Genomic DNA, 12,500 nt, shown 5'->3' with positions numbered 1-12,500 from the left:
CTACAGGAAGGGGACGGCAACATTTAATCCATCGATACTAAAGCAGCAGTTAAGTGGCGACATTCACCCACTGCCTGGGCCTGAGAACTTGATATGTCCGTCATGTGCGAAGACGGTGAGACGAAATCATCACAGGCATATATGCAATGATTGTAAAGATTACTTCCATGTTAACTGCAGTGCTACTACCAGTCGTAAAAACGTTAGAGGTACAAGTCAATCATGGATATGCAATTCTTGCACGCTGCGGTATCTTCCCTTTTATGATGAGATTGATGAAAGAAATGACAACTTCTTGGAGACTGAAATTGATCAGGAGTTTGACTTCGAAAATGAAAACGGCATGTGTCTTATAAATGAGAGAAAAAGAAATGCATCTGAGCTCCTTGTGATACATTTGAATGTTAACAGTATCCAGAATAAGTTTGATGAATTGAAAGTTCTCAACAGGCAACTCAAAGCGCATGTGATATTTCTATCGGAGACTAAGATTGATGGTTCATATCCATCCTCACAGTTTCATCTAGAGGGATATCATATGTACCGGAAGGACAGAGCAAAAGGTGGTGGAGGTCTGCTGGCTTATATTTCCACAGAACTATTACCACAGCGAGTGAAACTGCCAAGGCAATACAAGTTCATTGAGGTTTTAGCCGTAAAAGTTTCCATCAACAACAATGATGTGCTCTTTGTAGGAGTATATCGCCCCCCTAAAGTTGTGGGAATGAATTATTTTGACAAGCTGGAGGAAGAACTGAACTCGTTATTTTTGTGGGCAACAATGGATTGTAATACCATTGTATTGACAGGTGATCTCAATTTGGATCGACTAAAACCAGAACAAAGGGAAGGTAGACTCCTGCGAAACCTGGAGGAGGTCTATGAGCTTGAATGCCTAATTACTGAACCTACACGAGTAACGAACACATCATCTACTCTACTGGATGTTATACTCACCAACAAGCCACAACTGTTTAAGAGAAGTGGAATTTTAAATCCAGAAATTAGTGATCATTATTTGACGTTTGCACTAATGGAGAGTAAAATTTCAAAACATCGCAAGAAAGTGATCACTTTTAGGAGCACGAAATCCCTTGATGTTGAAATGTTTAATGAAGAACTTACAAATGCCCCTTGGTGGGTGATATTTGACACGATGGAAGATAAGTGGAATTATTGGAAAGCACTTTTCAATTCCATTTTAGAGACCCATACACCCATGAGAAAAATGAGGGTCAGGCAAGTTGACGTACCCTACATGACAATGGAATGGAAACAGGCCATTAGGAGAAAAAGGAAATACGCCAAAAAGTATGCTAGAAATAAAACTAATGAAAATTCTGAGCTAAAGAAGAAATGGAGGAATGAAGCAACAAAATGCTGAAGGAGAGCCATTAAAAAGTTTTGGAAGGAGAAGGCAGATCATCTTAATTCTAAGCCTTATGATTTTTATAATATTTTTAGACCCTTTCTAAGTGACAAGCGCCAAAAAGGATCTGATATCAACATTAGGAAAGTGGATGGAAAAGTTGAAAAGGATCCGAGAAATGTATCAAACATAATGGTCAACTATTTTGCAACCATGGCGGATGCTATAGGAGGTGTAAGAGCAAGCATGTTGAATGAGAATGATTTGTCTGAACACTCAAGTATAGGAAGCATTAAAACTGGTATACATGAACAGGAAGGACCAATATTTCATTTTAGAAAGATAAAGAGTGCTCAAATAAAATCTGCATTGGAAAAATTGAACACTAGAAAAGCCTGTGGATGGGATTCTATTACACCTAAAATGTTGAAGCTTGCTTCTACAGGGATTGCAGATTCATTAACAATGCTATTCAATACAAGCATCGATTCAGGTATATGGCCAGATGCTTGGAAAAAAGGTGAATGGTGTCCTGTATTTAAAAATGAAGATCCACTAAATGAAATGAACTACCGACCTGTGACACTCTTAAGCACAGTGGATAAAGTGTATGAACAATTATTGAGTGGGCAAGTTTATCAGCACTTTGACAATATCCTCGACTCTAGTATTTCAGCATATAGAAAAATGCACAGCTGCGAAACAACCATTATCAGACTGACAGAAGAATGGAAATCAGCTATGGACAATAAACAAGTTGTTGGCATACTCTCCACCGATATGAGTAAAGCTTTCGACTCATTGCAACCGTCCTTATTGATCAACAAGCTCAAAGCATATGGGTTCTCAGAGCAAGCACTTTGTCTCATGCGTTCGTATTTCACAAATAGACAAAACCGGGTAAAACTAAATTCAGTGGTAAGTGAGTGGAAGGATATGAGAAGAGGATGTCCTCAGGGCTCATCCTTTGGTCCTCTGCTATGGAATATATTTCAAAATGACTTGACATATCAAATAACGGATGCAAACATCTCAATGTACGCCGACGACCACCAGATTTATGTTATTGCTGAATCAATATCCCAAGTAGAGCAGACTCTTAGAAACGAGGGTGTAGTTATATCAAGATGGTATAATGAGAATTATCTTAAAGGCAATCATAAAAAGTATGGTGCAATGATTTTGTGTAACAGGGATACGGAAGCTGCAGCAATTAATATTAGAATTGATGGTGAGAATGTCGAATCTAAACTTTCCCTTAAGCTTCTTGGAGTGACACTTGACAGTAGACTGAACTATAGCTCACACATAAGTGATATTTGTAAGAAAGCAGGAAGCAAAGTCGGTGTTCTTAATCGACTCAAAAAACTGGTTCCTACTCATGCCTTGCTTCAGTTGTACAAGGTTGGGGTGTTACCGAATTTAACCTACTGCCACATGGTCTGGCATTTTTGCAGAGCATCAGACACTAAGAAGCTAGAGAGGGTACAGGAACGAGCTTTGCGAGCTGTATTCAGTAATAAAACAGCAACGCACGAGCAGCTCCTCGAATGGGCAAAACTACCGAGTTTAGAAAATCGAAGACTACAAGACATTTTAATTTTAATGTATAAAGTGAAACATAATTTGGTACCCAAGACTATAATTGACATTTTCCCTATCTCAAATAGTAAATACAATTTACGTAACAAGGATTTTTCTATCCCTAGGGTAAACACTACAAAATACGGCAAACATAGTATCCGATATTTAGGACCGTATTTATGGAGTAAAATAAATATTAACTTACGTCAAAAAACGAGCCTTGAAGCATTTAAACACGCAATCCGAGGTATGGACATAAAAGGATTATTGGACGGGAGCTGTAATTGTCAAGTGTGCCAGTCCTGACGATAACTTCTGATTTTAGTCCCTTTTTAAATTATTTATATGTTTAACTAAATTAGTAATGTTTGTAGCATTGTAAATAATTAACTATTTTTACAGTTAATCGTTAACTGTATTTAAATTTGTAAATCTTTACATGTATCTATCAATTTTATCTTTTAATCTTAATTTTATTGATCAATTTTAATTAAGTGTCCCCAATTAGCTCTTAGCTAAGAGCTAAATAGTTATAGACACTTGAATAAAGTTTATGTATGTATGTATGTATGTATGTATGTATGTACACGCTTACTTCTCAAAAACGAACTCGGTGATCCCCATTTTTTATTGCTGAAACGTTATTAGCAGGCTAAGATAAAACACTCTGCAAAGTTAGAAAATACTCTCTGGAACAGATTCAATGCCTCCGTCACGACTAGAACATGTTAAAGTGGCTCTGAATCTGTCCCGGAGAATTTTTTTAACTTTGCAGAGAGTTTTAGCTTAACCTGCTAATCACTTAAAATTCAGCAATAAAAAATGGTGGTCACCGAGTTCATATAAGCGTTTAAATACAAAATATAGAGTGTTTTTGGAGGACTCTTTTGTCGCCATGGTCACCTATTACCTCACATAATGAGTGCATCTTGTTTAACAATTATTGGTGTTTCATTTGGTACCATAACATTGCCTTAATGTGAAATACTGTTGTGGAGTTAATCCTCCAATTAAGACATTCCCTCCAAATTATTGAAACCGGTTTGAGTCACCTTAAATTATACCTTAAAAAGTAGTTCATCTGTGCTCTTTGCACTGAACAGCACCATTGTTTTTCCAGTATAATGCTCCTGCACTTGTAAGTCACTGCAGATATCAGCCACATGTCTCACAATAGAATACAGAGGATTAATACCAACACCACCAGCAATAAGGAGCAGGTTAGGCATGTTCGCATTTCCACACAAGGGATCAAAATAGAAGCTGCCTCCAACTCTCACCTGAACCTTGTCACCCACATGGCACTGAAATAGCAATAGGGCCAATTACTATTTACAAGTCATGTTTTAATGGAGTCGTAAAGTAAGGGATGAACTCCAGGTAAAAGCTACATATGATTCTCATACACCGTACTGTCGAACACAGTGTATTGATTACAAACAGCAAAATAGAAACAATATGGTACAAAGCTTAAAGGGGCTAGGTCACGCTATTTTAGGTAATTTTGTTTACTTTTGTTAATTATGAGCTCTCAACGTCAAATTGGCAGAGCAAGAGTCTTTCATTTGCAAAATCACGGCCACATAACAACTGAGAATGATTTTCCAGCTGTGTAAATGACATTTTGATATAGACTGGTATAAATTTGAAAAAAGGTGGGCCGACGTTTTTCAAATTTACCCAAATTCAATCCATTTCAATCCTCTCCAATTTTGTCCATCCATGTCCCTTCTTGGCTTCCCGGTGTTTTGTTAGAGTTCTTCTATAGTTTTGAACAGTTATTTTGATATTTTAGTTAATTCTATGACCATTCGATCAGTGCTGAAATTGCCTAAAATTGCGTGACCTAGCCCCTTTAAGGTGATGACGTTCTTTTCTTTTCTTTTCTAGGAATGTAGACTATAGGCCTCCTTGGTGACCCTTTTAACCAATATTGCACTAATAGACAGCACACGGTATTGCTACAAAGTGGTATTTCAGTAAAAGAAAAGTTCAGGGGATCAAGGTTGAGACTACCTCTGACTCTCATGTGAAACTACCAACATGGCACTTGTAATTATAATTTTTATATATCTAAGGGCATGATAACAAGGCTGTTGTGTAGAGTCACCTGGCAAGGAGGAAGTTGCCTCTGACTCCCATATCAACGATGCTGCCACCAACATAGATACCAATTAATGTATGAGGATCTTAATGGGGTAGTGGCTTTTACGGCTAACGGTTAATTTTAAAGCATTTTTATGCCTATAACGGTTAAATGTTTGGCCTTTTTACGGGCTAACGATAAATTGTTTCCCGTGACGGTTATCTGAAATTTTAATATTCAATTACCATTGTTTTACATTATAATATAATAATTAACTAGAAATATAGTAGGTAATTTCCGTTGGTGAAGCGTGGCAAAATCATGAAAAGTATGGGGAACAATCTCGGTTGACAAAAAAATGAAATTTATCTGGTCCACAAATACATATCAGTCCTGTACTGCGTGCTTGGTGCAAACGACTTATTGACGATATCAACAACAGACAAACAATAGACAAACCGACTAATTTTACTGACAATACACATCTCACTAACAAAAAACGGATCGAAACGCGCAAATCACTGTTTACAGTCTTCAAAGCCAATAACACCACTGCTTAACTGACGACTTAGTTGATCAATCAGATCAACGACCAGAGTATTTATACCACCTACTGACGTTAGACAAATCACTTGACTCTGGTGATGACCTCCGCTGTGGTTGTCGAAACGTCAGTCAATGTCCCCACAAGCAGTCCTTCTCAGGACTACACTCGCCCGGACAATCGTACTTCACTTAATTACAAATCAATCAAATAATCAGTTGACTGTGAAGATGACTTCCGCTCTGGTTGTCGAAACGTCAGTCACTGTCATCCTAAACAGTCCTTCTCAGCTGACTAAACTCACGCGGACGATCGTACTTCACTTATTACGATACGACTCCTGGGTTCGAACCATTTACGATTATTTGTATTTCCATAAAATTTTAAAACTTTCACTTCCAGCGCTCTTGACACTAGCGAAATTAAAACCACACGTTACTTAAACAATTACGACGAGACACTGAAGTGAAGCTGAACTTTAATCCACTGGACTCAGCTACAAAGGGGATGTATACGAGTGAAATGCTACGATGTACAAAACACCTTTGATATCAAGAGCGGGAAAAAAACAACGAAAGTCACATGACACTATAAGTCCTACACAGCAGCTGCAGGGTGAGGTTAGTATGATCATTCATAGGTCCAGTCTCTCGGGCTTCTTTATCATTCTTCCAAAACGAGTACGGGTTGTAACGTTCTCCCTACCTTGTCCTCCCTCGGGGAGGACAACAATCAATTTAGGCTTGGAAATAGGTATACTTGTAGCATGAACAGTGTTTGTTTGCAGCTTCTCCCCACCAATGACTGGATCCTCTGCTTTGGGGCATACTTGTGGAGTTGCTAACTCAATCTCTAACTTATGTAAACGTTGAACGGGTCTGTTGTAGAAACTACAAGGCCGTCGCGTCCCTGGATAAACCTTTTCAACTTTAGCCAACGGCGATTTGGTACGCGGAACATTGTCGTCAAAAATAAGTACAATGTCGCCTACTTGAATTGAAGGGATCCCTTTATGCCACTAATTGTTTGTTACCGATAGGAGACTAGTAGGCATTGTTTCCAATGCTTCCAGTAGTGATTGAGTAATCTCTGCAGGTATAGAGATTCCTTTCGACAGCTCTCTTACTGGTCTCCTCCAAGCTACCCTCTTCCCTTTCCGGTTATTGGTTAATTGGCATTCCATTGCAAGATGAGCAGGTGTAATAGGTAATGGGTCTCTGCAATCATCACTTACTGTGGTCCACGGGTTAATGATACCTTCTATTCTGACCAGAAATGTGTTTCGCTCAGAAAAGGGGAGAAGTGCACTTCCAAGGACCTCAGTTACGCAGTGGTTCTTTGATCGCTCTGCAAAATCGTTCCCATCATCCACCTCTCCACGGAGAACGCTCTGTAATGAATTTCCACTTGATCCCTCGTGATGAGAACTCTGACTTGATTTGATCTTGATCCAGCGTACTCCACATTCTTTGACTTTCAGTAGTGGGTTCATCGTATGATTTCTGAATTTCCCTGCTTGCTGCCTTGAAGGTTTGTGCATTGTCTGACCACACTTTGTGGCAAAGACAGGTCTCTGCGGTTCGTCAAGCGACTAAAAGCTTGTAGGAACTCATCAGTGGTCAAACTATGTGTAAGTTCCAAGTGAACCATACGGGATGATGCGCATGTGAAAATACACTCGTATCCTTCCTTAATGTTTAAGCCCTCTTTCACATACAGCGGTCCCGCAAAATCAGTTCCAACATGCGCGAAAGCTGGTGAACAAGAAAGTCTCTCCTCTGGCAAGCTACACATCTTCAGATAACACGTTTAACCTCACATCTTCCTTGAGTTAAACTTTCTGCCTAAAGTTTATAACACCGTTTCTGGACCAGCATGTAACATGTTCTTACTGATCTACATCTTGCACTATTTTGGCAACTTCAGGATGTCCATGAGGCAAGATTATTTGATGCTTGCTCTCAGTTCGGGAAGATCAGCAAACTGTAGTCTCCCACCAACTCTTAATACCTGATCATCTCTGTCATAATAAGGGTCCAGTTTCAGGAGGCGGCTGTTACCGGGAAGTATCTCTCCAGCTTTCAGTTTCTCGAATTCTTCTTTAAAGATCACTTCCTGCACCCACATACAACATTTAATCTCTGCTTGACTCACCTCGTCAATGGACAATACTTACCTAGACCATATATTTTATACTTACCAAAGGGGAGGGTGGGCTGGGAATCAAAGTAGTGAAGCGACTTAGTGCGCGCGACAAAACATACAGATGCCACGTGGCCCTGCAAGCTGTGGGGCGCCCCCACAGTATCAAAGCATGCTGGAATGCATGCCTTAAGTTTAACTTTGCCTAAATTGCATTTAGCCACATTAATTCCTAATTGTTGCATTTTTGTCATACATTCGCTGTAATTTTGTGCCTTTGGAATTACAGGAAATGTATGGGAAAAACTTTGTTTAATAAAATAATTTCTACAATAGCCATTCTCTCTGACTCTGCCTTTTTTCTGCTGCACCTTGGGGGGTATGGTCGATTGCCCAAACACCACTTACAGATCTCATGTAATGCCTTTTTTAACTGTGCGATCGCCATGTCCGCTATCTCTTTAATGCAATAAACTGCTGTATCGTCTGCCTACATATATAACGAGCCTGAGACGACACTATTAATGTGGTTAAACCCTTGGTAAACATGGTAAAAAGAGTCGTTCCTAATACGGAGCCCGGAGCAATTCCTGTAAGTAGTGGCGCTTGATCAGATTGTATAACATTCACTTCATCTGTAAAGTGCTTCCTTCCGTTCAACTATTTTTTTCAGCCAATGTCCCAGCGATACCAAAGTTCCTCGTTAACTTCTTCATTAAAATGTCATGTAAAACGCTGTCGAAGGCCTTTTTTAAAGTCAAAGAATGCTGCAGCTTAACAACCATTCCAGAGTACAACGCTTTCCGCCATGTTTCTGTGATGTGCACCAATAAATGTTCGGTGGAGTTCCCTTTTCTGTGAGCGCACTGTCTCTCAGAAACCAAGTTGTTAACAGTTATGTGTTGTACAATGTTTGCTCGGTACGCATAACAATGACACCGGTCGGTAATTTCCGCAATCTTTTTCATCTCCTAAATTTTTATAAGCTGGAGTATTAGCCTTGCTGTCTTCCATGTAGAATACAGAGTTCCAAATTCTAAACTGCGTTTGTAAAAAAATTAACCAGGATGGAACAATGGTGTTTTGACCCGCTATCCTTAAAAGTTTGATTGCGATATTGCTTGGACCCGTCGATTTTCTAGCGTTCAATTGATTCACTTTCTCTCCACCCGAATTGTGTTATATATTTATTTATTAAAAACTGGATCATTGGATAATGCAATTCGAGAGTTTTGATTGGCTAAGCCATCATGGGTTATGAGCCATTATACCATGATCTAAAAACACGGTAAGCATATGCGTGATTTTTTGGGCCTTTTTACTCGTGGATATATCCACGAGTTTTGGTGAGGTTCTTTATGCAAATGTGTCACTCCTGCGTAACCGGAAGTTCGATCTAATAAGCCAATCAGGATGGATAATCACAACACAGCTTAGAAAGCTGTGACTTCCTGTTCGCGTGGTTGTGCGCCGCCATTGCTGTATGTCGCTTTTATACTTAAGTGTTTGAGCACCTTCCGCTGCATTTAGAAGCAAGAAACGGAAGAATTAAAGAAATGGCTTTCTTCGAAGGTGAAGCAAAATATTCTGAACAAGTACAGATTGGTGCAATTCATTGTGCACCGCCTTTCACTGACCAACGCGAAGACTTTAATACGTGTAAAAATGTAATCGACAGACACATGGTGGGAAGACAGTGCCTGTTCATCCCCTAAGCTCACGGGGATAAATAAATTCCATTTGGAAGGTGACTGCCATTTGGAGAGTAACATCGAAGCTATCACGAAGTTTTGCAAGCTATACCATCAAAGCCACATGAATGCAACTTGAACAACATCCGTGAAATGAAAAACAGTGACGCAACCAAGCAATCCATGCTTCCAGACAATAGTACTTGTGTGGTGGATCATAATGAAGAACTGTCGAAAGACTCGGTCATTGATTATGTAACGAAAACTGATGAGAAATCCGTACCAATCTCCTGCGATAGTGCGATAGAGCAAGGGCTGAGGCATGCTCCCCAGGACAGAGAACCTTCCAGGATTAACTCCTTACAAGAAAACGTCGAGCTTGTTTCAGAAAGACAAGGTAATTAGAAAGTGTATGGTGCATTATTTAAATAAGGACGTACCGAGGTCGTCTGAGTTGAGAAAGTGTTTATCTCTTGCTTTTGGAAAATATTATATCTCTATACCTAGACCGCAACTCAGACATAACAATCTTCGAGAGTAGGAGATTCTAATCTTCATTTTTATCTTATTATCCGCAGGACTGCTAAACACAAAAAGACTTGTCAGTTCTATTGTGTATTCAAGATCAATCTGCTACTACGCATTCGACAAAATTGAACCAACAAAATGAGAATTATTGTCTATCAAGAAAAAAGCTATTGATATCAGGAGACATTGAATCGAACCCAGGCCCTGTTGCTCATGGAACGAGTACACATACAGCACAACTTACAGCACATACAATACTGAGAAATCCTTCTATAGTACTGTTGCAGGCTCGATTAGCTCAAAAAGGATTGAAGGCACTAGAATGTACCTCAGATGGTTCATGCTTCTTTTCTTCTGTTGCCCACCAGTTATACAATGATCTTTCCTGTCACATGAATGTCCGTGCTGCTGGAGTTGAATCCATCAGAAACAACCGTCAAAAATTTATTGGACCCATTACAGACCAATTGTGCATATGTTGTCACAGCAACATACATGGTGTGATGCACTTATTGTGCAAGCAGTTTGCGATGTATTAAATGTTTCTATACGTATAAATGAATCCATTGAGGGGTGGGCACCAGTAACTGTTATCAGTCATATAAGCGGACAACAGGGAACTACTGTGAACACTGGACATCTAGATGGAAGACACTATGTTTCAGCATTTCAGTTACATTATTACAATGACAGTATTTCAGGTTATGAAATCAGCGGTGTTACCAATGTCAACAATAATATAATTCAGAGCCTGGTAATAATCGATTAATTAACGATGGCCAAAAATGATGTGAGTGTTAGTAATAATATTATTTCTACATTTAGCAGTGGCAAAAAAGAGCTTATATGAGAGAATCTATCAAGCCGAAGAGACAAAATCACTTGAAGAGTTCAGAGAAAAGAAAAACAATGCAAAACGCCAAAGCAGATCTGAAAATATTAAAGCAGCAAGGGAATAGGAAAAGAAAAGCAATCCAGAACATATCAGGGACCTAAACAGAAAAGCATAAAACCATTTAAGGAAAGCTATGCAGAGCTTAAGGCTAAACCAAACTGAAATTTGTCAAGGTCAAGACTCTATTAGACATTCCATGTCAAAAGTGATTCAGTCTTTTTCGTGATAAGATAACACATGGCCCTGAATATAATGCACTTGTTGTGATCAGTTATGGTTCAGATCATCTGTTTCTAAGTGTAACAGTATCAAATATAGTGATAAGTATTTGCAAGGTTTGTTGGAGGAATGTATAACTGGCACAAAAAGTGTTAATATTACTGAATGGATACTGTTCTACTTGCTAAACCTGATGACATTAACAATATGACCTGGCAACAAAAATCAGACCTTATTCAAAATTACCCTGTTATCTGTGCAACGAACTTTGAACACATGGTACAGCTCTTTATAGAGGATGTGTTAACGAGTAATCTTATGCCTATTGGAGAAATAGTATACTTATTTCACAGGGTTAAATTCCAGCAAAGGGGATTACCTCACATACATGCATTATTTTGGGTATCTAGTTGCATATGAGAGCCCACCGTGCTGTTACACAATTATCCAACTATCAATGCTAATGCATAAAGAAAACTTCAGCCTGCCAACTTTCATATCCACGAGTAACCACAGTGGCACTTTGATTATTTTTATTGTAGTCTAGTTTTCTATATCTTGTGGTCGTTTTTAATAAAACAATTATTCCACTCGCCACTTGGCTATCTATCATCTCATATCCAACGCAGGCTCGTGGAATAATTGTTAAATATATCTCCCTCAGCAGTGGTGGTGAATTCTGATATATTTGTGTATCTAAATCTAATTGATCGTAACCACCTGTCGGACAAAGAAAAGTGTTGGCCAGTTTATATCTTATTGTTACGAAGTATGCATTCAAACTAAAAGCTTTTCCTTTATCATCAAGTATTAAGGTACCATCTTCTCCTTTTAGGGCCCCGTCGATACTCTTATGCATTGTGGGCTTGACTGCTCTGTTGAGTAGATTCCAATGCACTTGAACTTTTGATTTCATCGAACTTTGTGAAACGTAGGATGCCTTAGCATCCCTTGAGGCTTTTTCACGACTAACGGTTAAATTTTCAGGTTTTTTACGCCAAACGGTTTCACCCTGTTGACACCCTCATGTATGCATAAATGCTGCTGATGATTTTAAAAGAAAACTACGGAATTGGGTCCTTAGGGAAACTATTTAGACTAAGACTAATATTATTATTTACCTAGTGTACAAGGCAGTGGTTTCTATTTCCTTTCAGCCAAGGGTGATGAGGGACCCTGTAGCCGTGCATGATTGGGAATCTCCCAGCTGTATCTGAACCTTTATGGTGCTATTATCAAGTCCAAAAATACACAACTCACCATTTAACTGTACTAAAATAACGGAAACTCCTAAATGATTGATTGAAGCACAAACCTCGTTATGGATCCAAAATGCAGGAGGGTGCTCAGAATATTTCACAGCAAGCTCTATGATACTTTTCTCTTTAAGTTTTTTTGGACTGGAGCAGATTGAGAATCCACCAACAGTAGACAAACCAGGA

General features: G+C 39.0%; 1 protein-coding gene and 1 long non-coding RNA gene across 3 annotated transcripts in view; one reads left to right on the top strand and one right to left on the bottom strand.

Moving 5' to 3' along the window:
• LOC138034428 (oxidoreductase NAD-binding domain-containing protein 1-like) overlaps window positions 1-12,500 on the bottom strand; it is a 25,142-nt gene that overhangs the window by 7,853 nt on the left and 4,789 nt on the right. For both annotated transcript variants that reach the window (XM_068881819.1, XM_068881833.1), the window contains exons 4-5: window positions 12,374-12,500; window positions 4,018-4,257 (exon numbers count right to left, since the gene is read on the bottom strand). The exon at window positions 12,374-12,500 is cut by the window's right edge and continues 15 nt beyond it. In XM_068881819.1, the coding sequence (XP_068737920.1) occupies window positions 4,018-4,257; window positions 12,374-12,500 (367 nt within the window). The remainder of the gene's footprint in view (window positions 1-4,017; window positions 4,258-12,373) is intronic.
• On the top strand, window positions 9,699-11,300 carry LOC138052712 (uncharacterized). Its single transcript, XR_011133139.1, has 2 exons — window positions 9,699-9,813; window positions 9,995-11,300. It is a non-coding gene; the product is annotated as an uncharacterized lncRNA (long non-coding RNA).

This window comes from Montipora capricornis, chromosome 1, assembly GCF_036669925.1.
Source record: "Montipora capricornis isolate CH-2021 chromosome 1, ASM3666992v2, whole genome shotgun sequence".
Lineage (NCBI taxonomy): Eukaryota > Metazoa > Cnidaria > Anthozoa > Scleractinia > Acroporidae > Montipora > Montipora capricornis.
This window is presented reverse-complemented; position numbering and strand designations above follow the sequence as displayed.